This window comes from Nelumbo lutea, chromosome 1 (genome assembly GCF_056320005.1).
Source record: "Nelumbo lutea isolate HS-2025 chromosome 1, American lotus-T2T, whole genome shotgun sequence".
Classification (NCBI taxonomy): domain Eukaryota; kingdom Viridiplantae; phylum Streptophyta; class Magnoliopsida; order Proteales; family Nelumbonaceae; genus Nelumbo; species Nelumbo lutea.
The window spans coordinates 136819592-136839974 of NC_142684.1; the positions used below are offsets into that span (position 1 = coordinate 136819592).

Below are 20383 nucleotides of genomic sequence, written 5' to 3' on the forward strand. Positions count from 1 at the left end.
GCGCCCCCGCTGCAATTCGCAGCAGTATAAATACAAATATCTACAATGTAAAACCTTGTATTTTGTACTATGTTTTTTGTATTTATACTATACATATTTATAATTGTACTCCTTCCAAATTGAACCTTCAAATCCATTTTATCTGGTTTACCAATGTCCAGCAGTCGAATCAATTGTTGATGCTCAACCTGCAAAGTAAATGGAATCCACCTCAGAAATCTGAAATTACAATCTTCTCTTAGTCTATTAATAGCTCCAACTGCATCCTGTCCATAAATTGTACCATGGAACTAAGATTTATAGGGATGGACCGAATTTACTGGATCCAACTATCCAATACTTACGACTAAAATCCAAAAATGAATTGTGAGAATTTTCTTCTGGTAAAACTTTGAGTTTTTTATTTGTGGACTAAGTTCCAATTATCCGATGTTACTTTTATTTTATTACTAAAAAAAATTACTTTTTTTTTTTGTTTATGGACAGTGCAATATCACATTATTAACCATTTTGGTATTTATAGATAATTATTTCTTTTAAAGATAGTTGACAATTACTGGATTCTGAAGAAACATCTTTGTTGGGACAAATCATTGAACGTACCAACTGAAGTTGGCAGCAACCGCTGACTTTGAACTTATCCGGCTTGTACGAACCCTACTAGGCCCATGTTAGGGCCCATCGATCAAATATCAATTCCCTCACGTCCATCTGCCTTATTTTTTATGTCCATAGAGATTGTGTGCATATTTTACTTTCTGAAGAAAGAATTAGTTAATTGATTTTCTTTTGTTTTATATCCAACCAAATGCAATCTGGTAGAAAGATAAATAAGATAAAAACATAAGTTCACACCTAGAGCAAGAAGAAATTGGATTCTGAGTTCTTGAGTTGAGAGGCATGACACAGAGAATCGAAACCGAATTATTCCAACTCTTAGATTTGAAATTTAGGGCCTAGAAGAGTGTTGGCTAGGGAGTAGCTTTGCCAAGCTGCATGGATCCTATAACTATCTCAGTATCAGTCATTGCAAGGGGTTGGACTGGGCCAAGATCAGTCAAGGCATAGCCCACTTTGACAGTATGTATGTGGGCTGGGTCATGGCCCAAATTCAACCCTGCTATATTTCTGACATTTTCAACACAGAGAAAATAATATCTAACAATCTGAAATTGGTATAGTTATCCATTAAAAAATCCCATTTTTCTTGAATCATTTTGTTGGCATTGAGCTAAGTAGCTAAGCTTGGACTCTCTTGTATGTATTTTCAAAATGCAAATCATAAAACAGTCAAAATAGGGGAGTATTTAATATAACATTGTTCAAACAAGTTTATTATTATATATATTCTTTATGAAGACATCAAATTTGCCTAAATCAGCAACCAAAATTGAATCTAGCAGCCTCTAGACCCCGTCATACCACATGTAATCTAAGTTTTTAAGCTTAAATTCAAAAGCTGGCCCACTGATAGATTCTGATACAGTGTTCTCTACCCACCTTTACGCAATCCAACCCACCCGACCCATTATCTGGTCATCCTAAGATTGCAAAATCAAGAGCATATTCTGATACTTTCAAAACAACAGACCTTGGATTCAAACAAGCATGAATCTCTAAACAGAAAGTGAAGAGTTTTCTCTTATTTTGAGGAAAATGATAGCCGCCATTAAAGGCTTCTTAATCTATAGAAACTATAGAAGACGAAATTGGCAATTCAACCTATCTGATACAGTTAGACAAACATGGGGAAATCATCAAAACAAATTGTTCAAAAAGAAAATACAATAAAAATTTCATGAGAGAGAGAAGTACCTTTTCATCGCAAGACTTATGTTTGAGATCTGAACTCTCAGAAGAATTCAGCAAAAGAAAGAAGAGAATAAGAGCAAATAACAGCCACCCAGAGATGCATTGAGTGATCTAAGTCATCGATCATTTGATTTCTGGATTTTTTTTTTCAATTGTGAAGATGAATACAGAACTATTCTGGAATCTAAACTATTCTTCTACAAGATAAAAAAGCTTTGAAAATATTTGAGACTTGGTCCAAATCATGGCAGAGATTTTTTTTCATTTTGTTTTCTTGTGAAGAAACAGAAATTAATAAGCCTCTTAATTCAAACGATTTCTGGAGTTCATTTTGGAAAAGACAAGACAAACGAACGGAGATGGGGCTACGAACGAAATGAGTTATCCATCGGATATAACCACAACCGAACCCATTAATTGTCCCTTTATTGGATTAACCAACCTGCAATGACCTAGAATTAAACAAATTCAATACAATCCAATACGTGAATTAATGGGTGGGTTGGGCGGGTTAGCAGGTTGGGTTTATAAATTGCCACCCTTGGGGACTTGTATGAATATAACAGGGTAACTGTGGAGTTCAGGTTGGATTGGGCTTGGGTTCCCTTTAGGCTTGACTCATCCGACCCAAATTGGCTATTTAAGATCGCCAACTGCTGGATTGGACTGGGTTAAATTCTGGATTTAGTAAGACTAGTTAGTAATAAGACTAACTAGTCTTACTAGTTAGTAGGATGATAAACATTATGTTTCTGTTCATAATAAGACTAGTTAGTAATAAGCAATGTTTTCGAACAGTTTTACCTTAATCTAATCTTTGGCCCAATGGTTTTTTGTTTTTGAATTATTTTATTTTATTATATTTTTTTAATTGGAAACCAATGGTCAAAGCTGGTCCGGCTCCGAATCAGTTTTTACAACCTTGGTATAAGAAATTAAGAATCAAGTGATTTATGAAAATATGAAATGCCCAAGAGGACCAAAAGTTCCTTGCCCGTTTTGGAGCTCCAAATATAAGTAGCATCTCTGAAAGCGGCTTTAACGGGCATAACAAGTTCTACTTTCTACAAAAGCTAATGACGGAGGGAGGTTTGACCCCTTGACCGTGCGATACGTGGAAACAATCGAGAGTGACCTAACAGGAGCGCCAGCTCGGTACAGTAACGTGTTCACGACCCGAGCTTCAAGAAAATGAGCCCCGAGCTCCCCAAAAAAAGAACCCACGACCCGAGCTTCCCAAGGAGGAGCCCGAGCTCTCCCTTAGAGGCCTTGAGCCTTACAAGGAGTGCAAAGGGCAAAAACACGAGCTGACTCACCTCGGGGCAATTCGGGCCACACTTCTATCCGAACTCAAGACTTCACCCCGCGCACCACTTAGGCACTTCGGCTTCAAGTCGCATGGCTGAACAACCGTACCTGACACCAAAGAAGTCCATATTCTGAAGCGGCGCACCTGACTGATTAGGGGTCTGACACATGACGGATGCACTCCAACGGCAACCTGCTACCGCCATCTCAAGTTGTTGCAGAGACGGCCCTGACAGGGAATGCAGTGGCGGCTATGACACCCGATCTGGCATCTAGCAGAGGTGATGACACCCGATCTGGTAGAGGTGATGATACCCGATCTGGCAGAGGTATGGGAGTGAGTGTACCGAGGTGATTATAAAAGGCCCCCTTCCCCCAAAGAACGAAGTATGTGATTTTTGTGCCTTCTTGTCTTGATGTCCATTATTTTCCCTTGCCATTCTCAAAAGCACTAATTTGAGCTTCGGAGTGTTCCTCCCTAGAAATCTCCAATTTCTTCCTTGTTTCAGTCATCTTCATTTCCGTCAGAAACAAGGTAACCGGCAGCTAGAACCAACCGAATCATGCATCATCAGCTACCTTTTATGCTTCTTCAGCAAATGTGGGTTGGTCCTATGTCCAAAGGAAATGTTATACTATTGCTTTATGTTTCATTCGTTTAATATACCATCTTCTTAAACGCTAAAATCATTGGAAGAGAATTGATAATCATATTTGTTGCTGTCCGAACTGCAACAAATGTGAAGAGCTGAAGAGATGACGATCTCATATGCCCAAGAGCTACTAGCGACCTGCGAACACAAGGATGGTCAGAAGCCTCGAGAGAGAAATTCTTTGACGCTCAAGTTCGTAACAGAGGAGGTCAATAAATCTGAGTTGAACTGGTGAGATGAACATGAACTATAGAGTAATAATGCAGTGAGAGCAAGAGAATAGAAGAGCACTAGTCACTAGAGAGCTAGAATGGTGGATTACGTAAGAGTGTTACTCTGGGTGGTGAGCCCATGTATAGACGTTTTGGAGAGAATGACCCGACCCAATCCGGAAAAAATTGGGTTAGGTAATGGGTGATCAACCTGCTCACCTGATTGTCAAGTCTAATTGATACTTGTTAGAAGTTTCTTTTTTTTAATATTTACTATTTAATTAGTATTTACTCTTTATTGTTTGCACTTTGAATTGTTGAAAGTTTAAGTTGTTTATTTTATATTTGAAAATTTAAGGATAATTCTTTAACTTTGGCCTTTTTTCACATATTTTTTATTTATTTTTAAAATGTCAGTTATTTTTAGGAATAACCTGAACTGACTCATGGGTCAACCTGTACCCGAATGTTTAGGGTTAGGGATCTAGAATTTGCTGACCCAACCTGAAGTGCCTTGACCTAACCCAAATCCGACCCACCCAACCCATTTTCTAGGGGTGCTCATGGTTCGTTTAACCAAACCGTGGGCTTATTTTTTAAACTGAATCGGGGCTACTGGTTTTTGAAAAACAAAATAACCAAAATCGATCGATTAACCGGTTGACCGGTTTGGTTAACCATCGCTTCAGTTCATCGATTTTTATTATTTACAATATATATATATTATAAAAATATATAAATATATAATAAAACACTAGAAATATATATATATATAATATTATATTTTAAATATAAAATAATATACTATATATTATAAATATATATAATGCATATTTATTGATTTATAATGTATAGAAAATATAAAATATACATAATATACATAAAATATATAAATTATGTATACCGATCAGTTCGATTAACTGTCGATTTTCTTTTTTGGATAACCAAAACCAAACCAGTACCTTCGTTTCTTAAAATACCAAACCAACCAATTTGATTAATCGAATTTTTGGTTTGGTTTTGATCGGTTTAGTTTTTCAGTTTTTCTTACTCACCCCTACCAATTGCTAGCTCTAGCTACAGCTCTAATTTGTGGGCCACATGTCACCTTCTCAAGGGGTATTGATCGAGCTCTCATGTGGTGGGTGAGTTGGCATGATCCACATGTCCCGTTCCAGAGAGGAGGGAGAGCCCATGCTGTTGGACCAACCCAAGTCATATGCTATTGCACCATTGGTGTGCTACACGTGCCTATTAGTCTGTTACCAGCTGTTGCTTGTTGATCAGGCAAGAGTTTCTCGGCTCAGTCACATGTACGCCCATCATCTAGACCACGGACCTATTTGGTGGGTTTTTCTGTGCGGTCTTTCGGCTATTTACAAGCTAAATATACCGATTTTCGATCTATTTTTGTTTGGCTCGCAGAAAATCTAGTTGCCAAAAGTCGGAATGCCAAAAAGATACAAGAAACCCATTTTGGGCTGATTTTGGAAAGCTCCAAATAAAATTTTTTGCGTCTTTTGTGTTTTATTCTCGCTCGGAAAGACATATGTCTACCATAATAGCTTCAAACTGCTCAAATTTTCATGTAAAAGCTCAATATTTTTTTTAACTATTATAGCTACCAAAAAATCTTCCCAAAAAAAACTTACCAAATGAGCCCCACATTTCAGCTTTCTATTGAAGCATAATCTAGTCAACCCGTATCGGCCGTGGCCTTTTTTTTTTTGCCTTTTTAAGGCGGCCGTGGCCATTTGGTTTTCATTGAATGTTTTGTTTAATATTTACATCTACCGTTCACATCTCAAGTCTTGATAAAATAGATTTTGACTGTGACTACCATTAAACAATCAATAAAATAATTAATAAGGTATGCTTATGTGATGGAGCACGATCCGGCCGGTATTATCTGTCTGCTGCCTTGCTTCCGAACGGGGTAGCAGGGAACCTGAAACAGAGGAGATGGGGAAGCTCCGAGGGGAACCCGGTGTAGAGGCTCTGAAGCTCAAGTTAGAATCCTTCAAAAGCAAGGTAATACCAGATAGCGCAAAGTTTGCATACCCCCGTTGTCAGGGGGCAGGGGGCTCTTATAATCACTTCGTGCACTCATCCCGGGGCCCTTGTCAGGTCAGGTATGATTACCCTTGTGCTTGTCAATTCGGCCGTCGTCCTTTCTGCTTGAGACAGAACCGTCACTGCCTAACCGTCATCTAACTGGAGATGGCGGTGTCAGTGGCGGTGGCAGGTGGCCGTTCAAGGTGCTGCCGCCAAACGTCAGATCCCAAGTCAGTCAGGCGCGGCACCCTTGGGCACGAACTTCCTTAGTGTCAGGCGTGGTACGACTTGTTTGGTTTTGGTGCCAAGTGATGCGAAGTGCTGAGCGTGGCGGTCTTGAGCTTGGAGGTATCTATAGGGCAGGTCAGTTCGGTGAAGTGTATCCCGAGCTATTACAAGGTGGGTTAGTTCGGCGAAGTGTATCCCGAGCTGTTACAAGGTGGGTCAATTCGGCGAAGTGTGTCCCGAGCTGTTACAAGGGTCAGTTCGGCGAAGTGTATCCCGAGCTGTTACAAGGTGGGTCAGTTCGGCGAAGTGTCCCGAGCTGTTACAAGGGTCAGTTCGGCGAAGTGTATCCCGAGCTGTTACAAGGGTAGTCAGTTCAGCGAAGTGTATCCTGAGCTGTTAAAAGGTGGGTCAGTTTGGCGAAGTGTATCCCGAGCTGTTACAAGGTCAGTTCGGCGAAGTGTATCCCGAGCTGTTACAAGGGGTGAGTTCGGGCCCCTGGTAGGGAGTTCAGTCCGCTCGTCCCCTTGTTCCCGCCTAGGCTTGGCCCCTTTTGCCGAGCTGTTGTTTCTGCCACGTGTCACGTAATAGAGAGGTCGGGCCAAATCTTCCTTCATCAATTGCCCCCCACTCCTTGCGTCGGGGGTCTTGCCATGGTGCGGGGAGTTTTTTGCGAGGTAGCAGGTGGAATTGTCCCGTCCTTCGAACCTTCACTGCACGAGATGCTTTTGCTAGGGTTCTTTCGGTTTCCGAGAAGGCTGGAAACGTGCTTACTCAAGTACGCTGGTGGTTGTGACCACACGTTTTAAATTTCAAACCAATTCGCGCCGTTGGGACGTGACAGCGGGTCATTTCAAAAAGGCGCGCCATTGTTGTACGTGCGCGGGCGACTGTCAGGGAGACGTGTGGCGTGTCAGTTTCGGAAAAGCCGCGTGTCGAAGCGACGTCGGTTTCAAAAAGACGTGCGCTGACGTTTCGCTTTTTTCGGAAAGACGTGCGCCAATCACGTCTCGACCTTAAGGGTTGTGCGGTCGGTAAGAACGTGGGCCGTCGGATCGTCTTCGGTCTGCACGGTCGATTCTTGGTTACTGTAGCTATAAATAGTGGGGGACCCCGGTTGGTTTGTCACTTCTGCGGTTTGTCTACTGAGTTCGCGTCCAACCTTTCAACTCGCGTCCAAGTCTTTTCCAGTTTGCATCAAGGCTGGTTATACAGCCTTCACGGTTCTTTGGCTTGTTCTTCAAACTTTCCGGTGAGTACTTTCTTGAATCTATCTTTTCCCCAATGTCTAGCTTTGATAGCTCAGACGATTCTTCGAGTAGGGCCGACGTAGGTTCCACCAACCGAGCCGTGTCCCTAGACTGCCTCAGTGATCCTGAGGTGGAGCTTGAGGACTATGAACCAGTGGGCCGAGTCACTTCGGGCAGTTTGGCGTCTACCTCCCGCCGAGGTCGGATGCTAGACAGGTTTGGTCCTTCGACCATGACGCCTGAGGGGCTTCAATCCATACTTCTGTCCTACAATCTTCCTGGGGGGTACACATATTTCATTCCTTCGGGTAGCTTTCCTTGGGAACACGGTCCCGACGAGATCGTGATTTTTCGAGAGCAGCTCGCTGCAGGGTTGCGACTTCCTTTCCGTCCCCTTCTCGTCGAAGTCATAAACCACTTCGGTGTCACCATTGGCCAGCTTCATCCGAACTCTATTCGGAACCTGGTGGGGACAGTTTCCCTTTTTTGCGAGCAGAACTTCCCCTTGGACCTAGAGATATTCCCCTCTATCTTGATGCTCAAGAGACAGGCGGGTCCTCTTCCTGGGGGGAGACGGGCGTATTACCTTACTCCTCGCCAGGGTTTTAAGCTTCTTTACGATCTTCCTAACAAGGTCCCGGCATGGAAGCGGGACTACTTCGGCGTGCGAAGTGCACAAGGATGGCCTTTTCAGACCGGGTGGGGTGAGGTCGCTCCCGATTTAGGCGTGACTCTTGATAAAGAGACGGTTAAGGGCCTCCGGCAATGGGCGCGGCAAGGCTTAAAGTGCCACCACTACTTAACGGAGGCCAAGCTTATTGTAGCCGGCCTGAGTTCGGGTAGGTTTCTAGCTATGCGGTTTCTTGCTTGCTTTGTTATTTCATTTTTTCTGATGAACTCGTTTCTGCAGGTGTGATGGACGCGGAGAGAACTCGTGGGGGGCGTCTGTTTCAAGGTATGAAGAGGAGGAACCGGGTCGCCAAGCGAACTCGTACCGAGCTGCCCCTGGATGAGGAGCCCCAAGTTCCAGACCATACACCAGAGGATCTGCTTAGGGAGCCCGAAGTGACTCCACCGGTGCACGAAACTGTCGGGGCGCCTTACGCTGAGACCACTCATACGGGCGCTCCTGCATACTCAAGTGCTCCTGCTCACTCCGGGTATGCTCATACACGAGCTGGGCCCTCAGGCTCGGGAGCTCAAGGGGAGTTTAGGAGCGTATTGACGCCGAACTACGCTCTTCAAAAAAGTAGGGACGCTACTTTCCCTGATTCAAGGGAACCTGTCCGACCGGTCTTAGTTGTCCGCTACCTTGCTTCCGAACGGGGTAGCAGGGAACCTGAAACAGAGGAGATGGGGAAGCTCCGGGGGGGAACCCGGTGTAGAGGCTCCGAAGCTCAAGTTAGAATCCTTCAAAAGAAAGGTAATACCAGATAGCGCAAAGTTTGCATACCCCCGTTGTCGGGGGGCAGGGGGCTCTTATAATCACTTCGTGCACTCGTCCCGGGGCCCTTGTCAGGTCAAGTATGATCACCCTTGTGCTTGTCAATTTGGCCGTCGTCCTTTCTGCTTGAGACAAAACCATCACTGCCTAACCGTCATCTAACTAGAGATGGCGGTGTCAGTGGCGGTGGCAGGTGGCCGTTCAGGGTGCTACCGCCAAACGTCAGATCCCAAGTCAGTCAGGCGCGGCGCCCTTGGGCACGAACTTCCTTAGTGTCAGGCGTGGTACGACTTGTTTGGTTTTGGTGCCAAGTGATGCGAAGTGCTGAGCATGGCGGTCTTGAGCTCGAAGGTATCTATAGGGCAGGTCAGTTCGAAGAAGTGTATCCCGAGCTGTTACAAGGTGGGTCAGTTCGACGAAGTGTATCCCGAGCTGTTACAAGGTGGGTCAGTTCGGTGAAGTGTGTCCCGAGCTGTTACAAGGGTCAGTTCGGCGAAGTGTATCCCGATCTGTTACAAGGTGGGTCAGTTCGGCGAAGTGTCCCAAGCTGTTACAAGGGTCAGTTCGGCGAAGTGTATCCCGAGCTGTTACAAGGGTAGTCAATTCGGCGAAGTGTATCCCGAGCTGTTACAATGTCAGTTCGGCGAAATGTATCCCGAGCTGTTACAAGGGGTGAGTTCAGGCCCCCGGTAGGGAGTTCAGTCCGCTCGTCCCCTTGTTCCCGCCTAGGCTTGGCCCCTTTTGCCGAGCTGTTGTTTCTGCCACGTGTCACGTAATAGAGAGGTCGGGCCAAATCTTCTTTCATCATTATGTGACACTCTAAGTTTGTAAAGGCCATAAAAACCCCTAAAGTTTTAACCACTTTAATAATAGTTAAATAAATTTCTTTAGGGGTCTATGACATAAAGTTAAATTGAGTAAATTGAATAGATTACACTGATGAATATAATGAAGTAAAATAAGCGAATTATGTAATTTAAGCAATTGCATAACTAAATTAAATTAATTAGGGATAGAGAAATAAGTCCGAAATAAGTACTTATTTTAAAAATAATGGATTATTTTTTAAGTCTCAATTTCTAGCTTTTTTTAAGTGTTTATACAATAAGCGCTTATTCAATTTTTTTTCCAAAATTAATCCTAATTGAATTTTAAAATACCACTTATAAAATTATCCCTAGTTGAACTTTATTAAAGCACTTTATAAAGTGATTTCATAAGGGTACTTTCTTAAAAGTGCTTAATGCTTTTGTAAAAGTGATTTCATAAAAGTACTTTTATAAAAGTGTTTTCAAATGGTACATTTTGAAAACTTGAAAGAAAATGAAAGACAAAATAATCACAAATGCTTATTTAAGTGCTAATTAGAGAAAAAGACTATCAAATACCCAAAATAAAAAAAGTGCTTATTTTAAAAAATAAGCACTTGAAAAAGTTGGGTGCCAAATGCAAATAAATGTTTATTTGAATAAGCATTTGTTTTTAACTTAAGAACTCCCAAGTAGCCCAAATTAATTAAGTAAATTCAATAAACAAAATTAATCAATTTAAATAAGTAAATTAATCCAATTAAGTAAGGTTTTAAAAAATTGACCAAAAAATGGAAATGAAACCACTTTAGCCACTGGTTTTTAGGTTAATGGTTCGACCACCGAATTTGAACAGACTAGCCTGTGATGTTTTGAAAAATAAAAAATGATCCAAAAACATTTATTGAGTCAAACAGTTTAGCAGTTCAACCATCCAGATTAGCAGTTTGCTAACCAAGCCTACGTCTTTTTAGAAAATTCAAGGCCAAGTATAAAATGGAACCGAACAGTTTATTAGTTTTCGGATTAAATGTTTCGACCATTTGGGTAAACAACGATTTTAAAACCATGCAATCAAGTGAATTAAGACAATTAAATAAATTAAGCCAACCGTATACATTAAACAATTGTTAAAGTCAATTTAGTAAATTAAGCTAAGTACTTAAACAATCAAAGCTAATTAGGGTAACTGAGTAAATTTACTGTTAATCAAGTAAACTAAGATAAGTAAATAATGTAATTAAAGAAATTAAGTAGGACTGTCAATGGATTGGGTCTTTCTAAGAAACTTGAACTGATCGATACTGATTATAACGGTTCTAGCTCTATGGTTTTATCTCGACTAATAATTGGGTCAGTTCTAGATTTTGCTTGTCCCAAATCGATTCAGACCTAGAACCATTTATGAATGAAATGGTAAATTTGATAGATAATATTAGTTTAAAATGTTTAATATATTAATTTATAAATAATTTGGTATTTTTTTTATCATTTTAATTATTGTTATATTATCAAAATGTAAATTTTAAGTTATTGCTTAAATAAATAAATATAGTTTTCACTATAATCAATTATAGACCCAATAAACCCAACTATTAAGCAGGACAGTTGGGTTTGTGATTTTGTCCTGATTAATAATCAGTTTGGAATTGGTTCTACCTAGACCCACCCAATGACAATCCTAAAATTAAGTAAACTAGTTTAAGTGATTGTTGATTTACTATTAATTAATCTAATCAAGTTAGTGTTTAAGTAAGAATTTACTCTTAATTATTGTTAGTTATTTACTATTAAATTAATTAATATTAATTTAATGACTCTAATTTGATAAAATCCTTGAAGTAATTTACTTGAAAGATAATAAAATTTATTTTTTAATAAGCATCTAAAGTAAGGGTCTAAATGACCATCTCTTTTTGGCTTAACATGGTCTTGTAGAAGGTTTGATGATTTTGCATAAGCCTTTCCTTATACCAGGAATTAGCTCCGAAGTGAAAAGATGCGTTAAGGGCAAAAACATGAACAGAGACATTCGCATGCTTTCCTTCATACCCCACTCTACGTTGATAGTGCAGCAACTTGGTCGGGCTGGGCCTGAAGGGCCAGGCCCGATACTGTGTAAATTCTTCAATCTATGTGTCTTAGAAAAGTTAATAATTAATGTAGCGGATTGAAAATTTCGATTTGCTCTTAGTACAGAGTGCCTCCACACTCCACAGTACGAATGCTGTGAGGTTGGTGTGAGGAGCGTTCTCTGAGGAACAAATTGGAAAAATAGGGTGATTGGCAATTCAAGCATTTATGACTCCGTGATGTTTGGGGAAATGCTACCAAAATATTCTATTTTTTTTAGACTGTGTTTGGTTTAAAAGAAAAGGTGGGGAAATTTTCCTAGGTTTCTTCCAAACCAAATACAACAGCCTAAATGAATTCCAATCCAATTTTGTGGGGTTGGATACAGACTCATGCACACAGCACGGTTTGTCAAATTGTAATCAGGTCAGGTGTCCTTGGTGGACATGTTTATCGTGGAGTCTTCTACTTGCACCAATGATCACCCATTTCCCGTTATGACCAAGTAATCTCATTTGACTGCATAAACAATCTCATCTTCGTCACATGCTTCTATTGTTCTCTTCTCATTAATGACCTTGGATTATATTTCGCTAGATGTGATGTGGTACAATCACGGAAACTTCATAATCCCAATGCAAGACAATACCAATCCCGTGAGCCAGCCCTAAATGATTCTCGTTTCTGGGTTTTGCAAAGGTAAATTCAATAACAACGAATGGTCCTTAACTTTATCCTCATCTCTATATATCAATTAGTAAATAAATAATGCATAGAAAAGAAAAAGGAAATTCATCTTATCAATTAGCCCACAGAATTGAAATTCTTGTGGGCGGAGCAAATGTTGCCAACCCAATCAACAAAATTGGGTTGGGGACTTGGGGTGGTGGTTACTGGTTGGTGGGGTAGATCGGGGAGACCCAGCCTACCTTAACAATCTGAAGCCTCGTAACTAGTAAAACTGTATATAGGTTTTACAACATCATTAGATGGGAAGTGTGGAATCCATTCGTCACTAGCTCCTTAAATCCTAATCCTTTACCAACGCTTGCCACCTGTACCAAGAAGCAGGGCCAACCATTGATCGGGTCCCCACTAAGACTTAATGGGCTTGAGTTTTCAATTTTTATGTACCCATCTCCAAATACAGCCCATCTGATGTTAAGGTCCGATGATTCAAAACCAGGTCTTGTTTTCCCAATCGTCCACCTTTAGCCTTCTTTTTCTTCTCTTCTTTTACAGGGCTTAAAAATGGCATCCACTTGTTCAAATTTTGAATTTAAAAATTCAATTCAATTATGCTGATCATGATAGCATCACTATCTCATCCGTTTCTAATATTTTTTTTTTCTTTTTGGGATAAAATAATGTATCTTTTGTTGGTAAAGTCGGTCCCAATGCTGCATTTCAATCAATAAGTTGAAGTCACATGGAATTAATTTTTAGACCATTTTATTTATGATATATCATATCAAACAACTTTTTAGTTCATTTTATTAATTAATTATCGTTGTCATCATCCTAACCTTATTTTAATTATATGGGATTTGCTACACCATTCTCGTTTCACCATTTAATTCTGTTTAAAGCCATATATGAAAAATATATAATGCCAAAAAAGGCTTTAACCAGAAACGCTTTCACCCATCAAATCTGATGTGAATTTTGACAAAAATCCACATGATTGGTGTGATTACCATTTATTGCTTATAAGTTTTTCGGATATCATGTTTTTCAACCTTATAGCCAAAGCTGTATTAATGCTCAAATCATAATCATTCTATTGATAAAATATATTATTAAAGTTTTTTATTTGTTTAATATACTAACAAAATGCAATATCAGGCCCTAAATCAGTCAGACCATAATACATCCACAACATACCAAAGAAATTTTAGAACAATACATATTAATCAATATGAGCCGATACATATCGATACTTTAACCCTTGTAACCAATAGCAATTTTCAATTTGAATTCGATTCATTTGTAATAAGGCATCCAGAAAAATGCAATGGGCCCCGTTCACCTGATTTTCAACCTAACTCATACCCGTATTTGGTTCACAAAATTGTTTTCTATAACTAAACCCGACTTGAATCCGACAACAACAGGGATAGAATCAAAATTTGGACATTTTATACATCTTACCAGGTATGCATTATCCTTTATCCTTTACCACGTATGCATCATCTCACCATATATATATATAATGCATTTTATTTTATGCTCCGTTCTATAGGCAATACTTGGTTCCTACCATAGTCGGATAAAAGCTGTCTGACCGCCTCTTGACTTTCATATTTAAACTATAAACCCCCAACTCTAAAGTTTAAACCCTAAAAATTTAGACTAAATCCATAAATATCTAAACCCTAAAATTAGAATTTGGGTTTCTTCACAAATCCTACTCACACCAATTTCAGAGCATGCTGCACATTGAGAATATCTTTTTGTATTTATATGTTTTTAACTCATGGAAGATGTTACCAGTGCACGACTACAATTTGATATGAGGTGAGTGCGAGGAAAGAGCCCATATTCTTGAATGCCCATTCACCGCTAGGGGTGCAACTTGGACGGGCCCAGCCTGAGTTCAAACCGGTTCAATCCAGAAATTTATACAGATTGGGTTTGGATTTTCGGTCCTCAGGCTGGGTTCGGGCTCAAGAAGTCAGGCTTTTTTATTTTTTGGGCCAGACTTAGGCCTAGCCCTTAGGCAGCCCGAACCCCACCCGAGCCCGACCCAATTATATACATCTATACATATATGTGTATATATGTAAATGTTGCATACATATTTATATGTATATATATTTGTATACTAGTAATTAAGCACATGCATTGCATGTGAGAATTTTTTCTTTATATTAATTACTTGAATTTTAGATATATCATAGTTAAGATAGAAATTAAAAATTAACAAAAGTAACAATATGATGAAAGATAAACTTAAATATTTATTATTTAATTATGACATCATGGTTTTTTTTTGAAAGGTTAGATCACTAACCCACATCTAGATAAGAAAATAACTTTGCTTTTGGATTAATTTTAAATTAGGAAAAATTATAGTTGGAGCCGGTTGTACATTTAAAATCAGGCTACAAGTTGGTCTATAAACCAACAAAACTCTAACAACCAGCTTTATATATCAAATTATAAAAACCCTCGCCATGCCATTGGAGGCTTATGTGGCTATTGCTAACATGGGACTCTTAATCCATGTTGGACACAACAAAAAGCTCATATTGAAATTGCCCTTTAATATTAGGTGATTGAAAAAAAAATGTTTTTAGTTTCTCTCTCTCACAAACATAGTCATCTTTATCTGCACAACGACCATGTGATTTGAAAATAAATAAAAATGGTTTTTGGCTTCTGTATTTACATTCTCTATATCAATTTCTCTCATTCTCTCTCTCTCTATTTATTGTTTTCCCTTAATCTCTCTCGTTCTCTTTCTCAGTCGATCTCTCATTCTCCCTTAATTTCTATCATTCTCTCTCAATTTCTCTCCTACTTCCTCTCTAGTTTTTTAATTTTCTTACATAATTATATGGTATTAATCAGATTGTATAAAAGAACATGAAACCAACTTGGTATGGTTAAAAAATTTTTACACCAATTTAACAAAAATTCACAAGAAGCTCTTAACTATGAAATTTACACCAACTGAAGAATGATAGGGATTGAGGAATAAGGATATATTGACCGAGAGAAAGGGTGAAGAAGAAGATTGAGAAAGATTAAGGGAGAACAAGAGAGAGAGACAGAGATTTTGATTTGGCTATGAGAGTGGGAGAGACAGAGGGAGTGGTATATCGAGAGATGACTATGAGAGTGAGAGAAAAGGGAGGGAGATCAAGAGACAAAGGGATTGAGAGGAAAACTTAAAACCTATTAACCTATTTTCGATTTAGGTTTCTTGTTGTGTCCAACATGGGCTAAGAGTCCTATGTTGGCAACAACCACATAAGCCTCTAATGACATGCCGGAGATTTTTATAATTTGAAATGTAGAGATGGTTGTCAGAGTTTTGTTGGTTTCTGGACCAACTCTTAAATGTACAACCAACTTTGACTATAATTTTACCTTTAAATTATATATTTCATTTACATTATATAAAATATTTTTTATTTATCACACTTAGTTGTTTGTCTATAACATTATTTGACTCAAACCACTAACCCACTATCTAAAAAAATTGTTTGATTTCTAGGTTAACATTAAATTTTGTATTACATTTGCATCATTGATAAAATTATTTCTTATGTATAAAACTTATTTTTATTCAATATAATGAATGCACAATATTAGAGATGTACCCAATATTTTATTTTTTATAAATATATAACATAGATATGTACTCAAATTTTTCTCTATCTTTTTTTTTATGATTCTTTGTATTTTTTATTATTAAAAACTTTATTATTTGACTATGACATCATTTCATTTCTAGGTAGATTTTGAGTTTGGCATTCTGTTTTCATCATTAATAAAAATACTTCTTACATTTTATAGTTATTTATTTTAATTTTTATTATTTAATTATGACATTATTTATTAATCCATTTGACCCCAAATGGTCGAATTGCTTACCCACCACCGGGAGCAAATTATTTTTTAAAATATTTATTTTTATATTATTAAAATTAATATTGTAGATTTAGCTACAAGAATTTAAGGATGAGAAAAATATATCTTAAATATAGGATTTAATTAGAGAGAATAGGAAAATATTTTTATTTCCAATTGGTTTTAAAATTTACATTCCATTTCCATCATTAATGAAAACATTTCTTATTTATCATACTTATTATTATTTAATATGTATGTTAAAAATGTTTCCAATTTTTTTTAATTTCTATTTTTTCATTTTATCTATTTTTAATTTTATTATTTAATCATGGCAACCTGGATTAACCCAAAATGATTTAATTTCTTATCACCACCTAGATGAAAACACTATTTTAATGGGTAGATTTTAAAAGTATAAGCTTTTATGTTATTGGATTTATTAATTTATTAAGTATGGATTTAATTAATAGAACTTAATGATGAGAAGAAACAAAAAATGATTTAAATATATCGTTCAATGAACATAAATGCAAGTTAATAACTTAAATTTGGATTTAATGAGAGAGAATTGATTGCATTGAATATCTTTAATTTACCTCTTTAACTCATTTAATATCAAGAACCGATTACCCTATTTGCCCTCATATTTTATCAATAAATTTAAATATAGAGGTGTAAATTTTGTCCTTAGAAAATTCCAGAAATATTCTAGAGGTCATTTGTACTTTTAAAAGTAGTATAAATATAATTTTTGTATAGATATTTTGTATACATATTTACATATATACATAAATATATGTATATATATTTGCATAAATGCATATATATACCAACCCGAACCCGGCCCAGGTCTGAGTCCAACCTGAATGCATCAAATTACAGGGCGGGCTGGGCACAAGTTAGAAAAATTGGGCTTGTCATCGGGCTCGGGCTGGGCTTGGGCCTTAAGCCCAAAATTTAGGGCTGGGCCTGGATTGACCATAAACGCGGCCCAACCCGCCCAACTTGCATCCCTATTCACCGCCGGGTGGAAGACAAATATTTAACCGGCCCGATTATGTAAATGGATATGACGTGGATCCACAGTCCACACTACTGAGAGCGACCCGTTTTCCCATGCTGCTCTTAGCTCTACTTTTTGGATGGACCCATCGTACCGGGCAAACCGTTTTAAGAATCCACAAACTATCAACACTTCGACTCGACAGGAGGAAGCTGAATACAGTTGGCGCAATTTCAGGTGTATGAATTTTTTTCCGCCTTATGCCCCTTACTTTCACTTTTTTTCCAGGAAAAACAAACCTCAACCGTTGGATAAATGGGCCCCAAACGTTACTCCCACTCCACTAACTCATCTTAAACATGGCCCACGAACGGCTTTACGATCTCGATCGTGTCTTATGCGGCGTACAAAATACAATCCATTTCATCGTTTCCAACTTTCCATCACATCACATCTGATAGACATTATTGGACTTGGCCCATAGAAATATCTTGGGCCACGTGGCTAATGAACAACAATTTAACCGGTAATGACGTGTAAAGTACGAGCCACCGAAGAAAAGAAAGCCCCTATTATCACAAATTAATAAGGGGAAAAGAACATAATAGAGATTATTTTCTCACGTGGTAATGTCAGATCTGACGTGGCTATTGATTGTCAAGTAAGTAAATAACCGCGGCCCGACCATACCGTGCTCCCAAATTCCATCCACAGATTATCCTAACTCTAACCTACCGCGAGTCGCGTTGAGTAAAGGGGCTTGCTGACTCGGCGCGTTGTCACTGTCTCCGTTCTGGATAAGGTTTGGACGCCTAATTATTATCCAGTGTTTCTGGATTAGGAATCTGAGTTACAGAAACATCCTACACACTGTACCGTAGCCCGTAAGATTCCAAATCAACGAAGATCAGAAGATCCTTGTGGGGTCTACGGACTACGCTAGTAGAAACGATGGATTAAAAAAAAAAAAGGAACCTTATCCCCTACAGCACGAGGATCTAGGAATAGTGACTAAGCTCAGAAAACTTGGGCATACCATAACCAGTACAGCTTGGCAGCTTGCGCGGCCTCCGTCTATGGTCTGAGTCCTATTTATACCAAACACATCCTTCTCTTCAATCTTCATTGCTTTGCTTTCTCGGTTTCTCTCAGGAGAAGAAACAAGAAATACAGAAGAGAAGAAGAAGAAGAAGAAGAAGAATGTTGGCTATATTTCATAAGGCGTTCGCTCATCCTCCGCAGGAGCTGAATAGCCCTGCCTCATCGAGGGTGAGTAGAAAGCCAAAGACACCGGAAGAGACTCTGAGGGAGTTCCTCTCTTCTCATCCCTATAACAATTTCTCCATGAGCTTTGCTAACGCGGCGGTGCTGGCTTACGCTCGCCCCGAACGCTCCTACTCCATTCACCAGAGGTAACGACACCACGTCTCCAGCTGATGCCTGATGGGTTCTGGTTCTCAACTCTTTAGATCAGGACTAATGACTAAAAAATGAGTTTTTTTTTTTTTTAATCTGTTGAAAATTGCAGGTTGTTCTGTGGGTTTGATGACATATACTGCCTGTTTCTGGGGAGCTTGAACAACTTATGCACCCTGATCAGGCAATATGGTCTGTCTAAGAACACCAACGAGGCCACCTTCGTGATCGAGGCCTACCGTACTCTCCGGGACCGTGGGCCTTACCCGGCTGACCAGGTCGTCAAGGATCTCGAAGGCAGCTTCGCTTTTGTCATCTACGATAGCAAGGCCGGTACCGTCTTTGCTGCATTGGTACGCCCACCGGCCACCGTGTCTGTCGTCTGTTTCTCTCTCTCTCTCTCCATGGTGGTTTAATTGGTTTGGGTTTGGCAGGGTTCCGATGGAGGGGTTAAACTATACTGGGGCATTGCAGCGGACGGGTCGGTGGTAATTTCCGACGAGTTGGAGGTCATAAAAGGAAGCTGCGCAAAATCCTTTGCGCCATTTCCTACTGGTACGTAAGGGGCATTTTGGTGATTAAAAGTCATGGCCCACAACAAATACATCTTACTAACCTTTCTTTACAAAATTAATTAATTAATTAGAAATGTGTACAACCTACATGCCAGTAGTAGCGTAGGACAGAAATAAAGGGCTCAGAGAGTGTGTGGGACCTAATTATGATTTATGATTTATGACGTAAGGGTTTGGTGGTGGTGGTGCAGGGTTCATGTTCCACAGCGAAGGAGGACTGATGAGCTTCGAACATCCGATGAACAAGGTGAAGGCGATGCCCAGGGTTGATAGTGAAGGGGTGATGTGTGGGGCCAATTTTAAGGTTGATGCGTACTCGAGGATCCACAGCATGCCACGTGTCGGAAGCGAGACCAACTGGATGACATGGGATTCGAATTAAAATATCAACCAAGACAAACAGAAGAGAAGGCCGAGTGTGTTGTGTTGGTGGCTTGGTGCAAAATGTGATCAATATAACACACACTCACTCTGGCCCCACCAAACACCCTTTTCCTTTTACTTTCTTTTCTTTCTACATCGTTCTGTTTTTGTTTTCTTTTCTTCCTCTCGAGTCTGGATTACCGATCTCTAGGTTCCACGTGGGTCCCTCCTTAAGATTATGCATGTATAACATGTGTATCAGATGGCTGCTGTATGTCTGTATCACTGTATCCCCATCTCCTCTGTCTTAATGACTGTACATATTATGATATGGTGAACCAAAATAACATAATTTTCGTAATTATCTCTTCTCTCTCTTTCTCTCTCTCCACAGGGTAAGGGTCCCAAACAGAGATCCAAAGTTCCACACAACTCCAGAAACTACTTATTCTGTCTGATTTGGAATTCCCCATCTCCTCTGTCTCAATGACACTACATAATATGATATGGTGAACCAAAATAACATAATTTTCGTAATTATCTCTTCTCTCTTTCTCACTCTCCACAGGGTAAGGGTCCCAAACAGAGATCCAAAGTTCCACAC

The 20383-nt window shown here is 39.2% G+C and overlaps 1 protein-coding gene across 1 annotated transcript; it reads left to right on the top strand.

Moving 5' to 3' along the window:
- The first annotated feature begins 18419 nt into the window (after positions 1–18419).
- LOC148877816 (stem-specific protein TSJT1-like) lies at positions 18420–20140 on the top strand. Its single transcript, XM_088944491.1, has 4 exons — positions 18420–18837; positions 18954–19194; positions 19276–19396; positions 19608–20140. Exons 1-4 carry the CDS (start codon positions 18626–18628, stop codon positions 19796–19798), a joined length of 765 nt encoding a protein of 254 aa, XP_088800617.1. The 5' UTR covers positions 18420–18625; the 3' UTR covers positions 19799–20140.
- The last annotated feature ends 243 nt before the right edge of the window (positions 20141–20383 follow it).

Coding starts and splice junctions, on each gene's coding strand:
- LOC148877816 (XM_088944491.1), top strand. CDS start 18,626: ATGTTGGCTATATTTCATAAGGCGTTCGCTCATCCTCCGCAGGAGCTG. Junction 18,838..18,953: donor TCCTACTCCATTCACCAGAG/GTAACGACACCA, acceptor TGAAAATTGCAG/GTTGTTCTGTGGGTTTGATG. Junction 19,397..19,607: donor CTTTGCGCCATTTCCTACTG/GTACGTAAGGGG, acceptor GTGGTGGTGCAG/GGTTCATGTTCCACAGCGAA.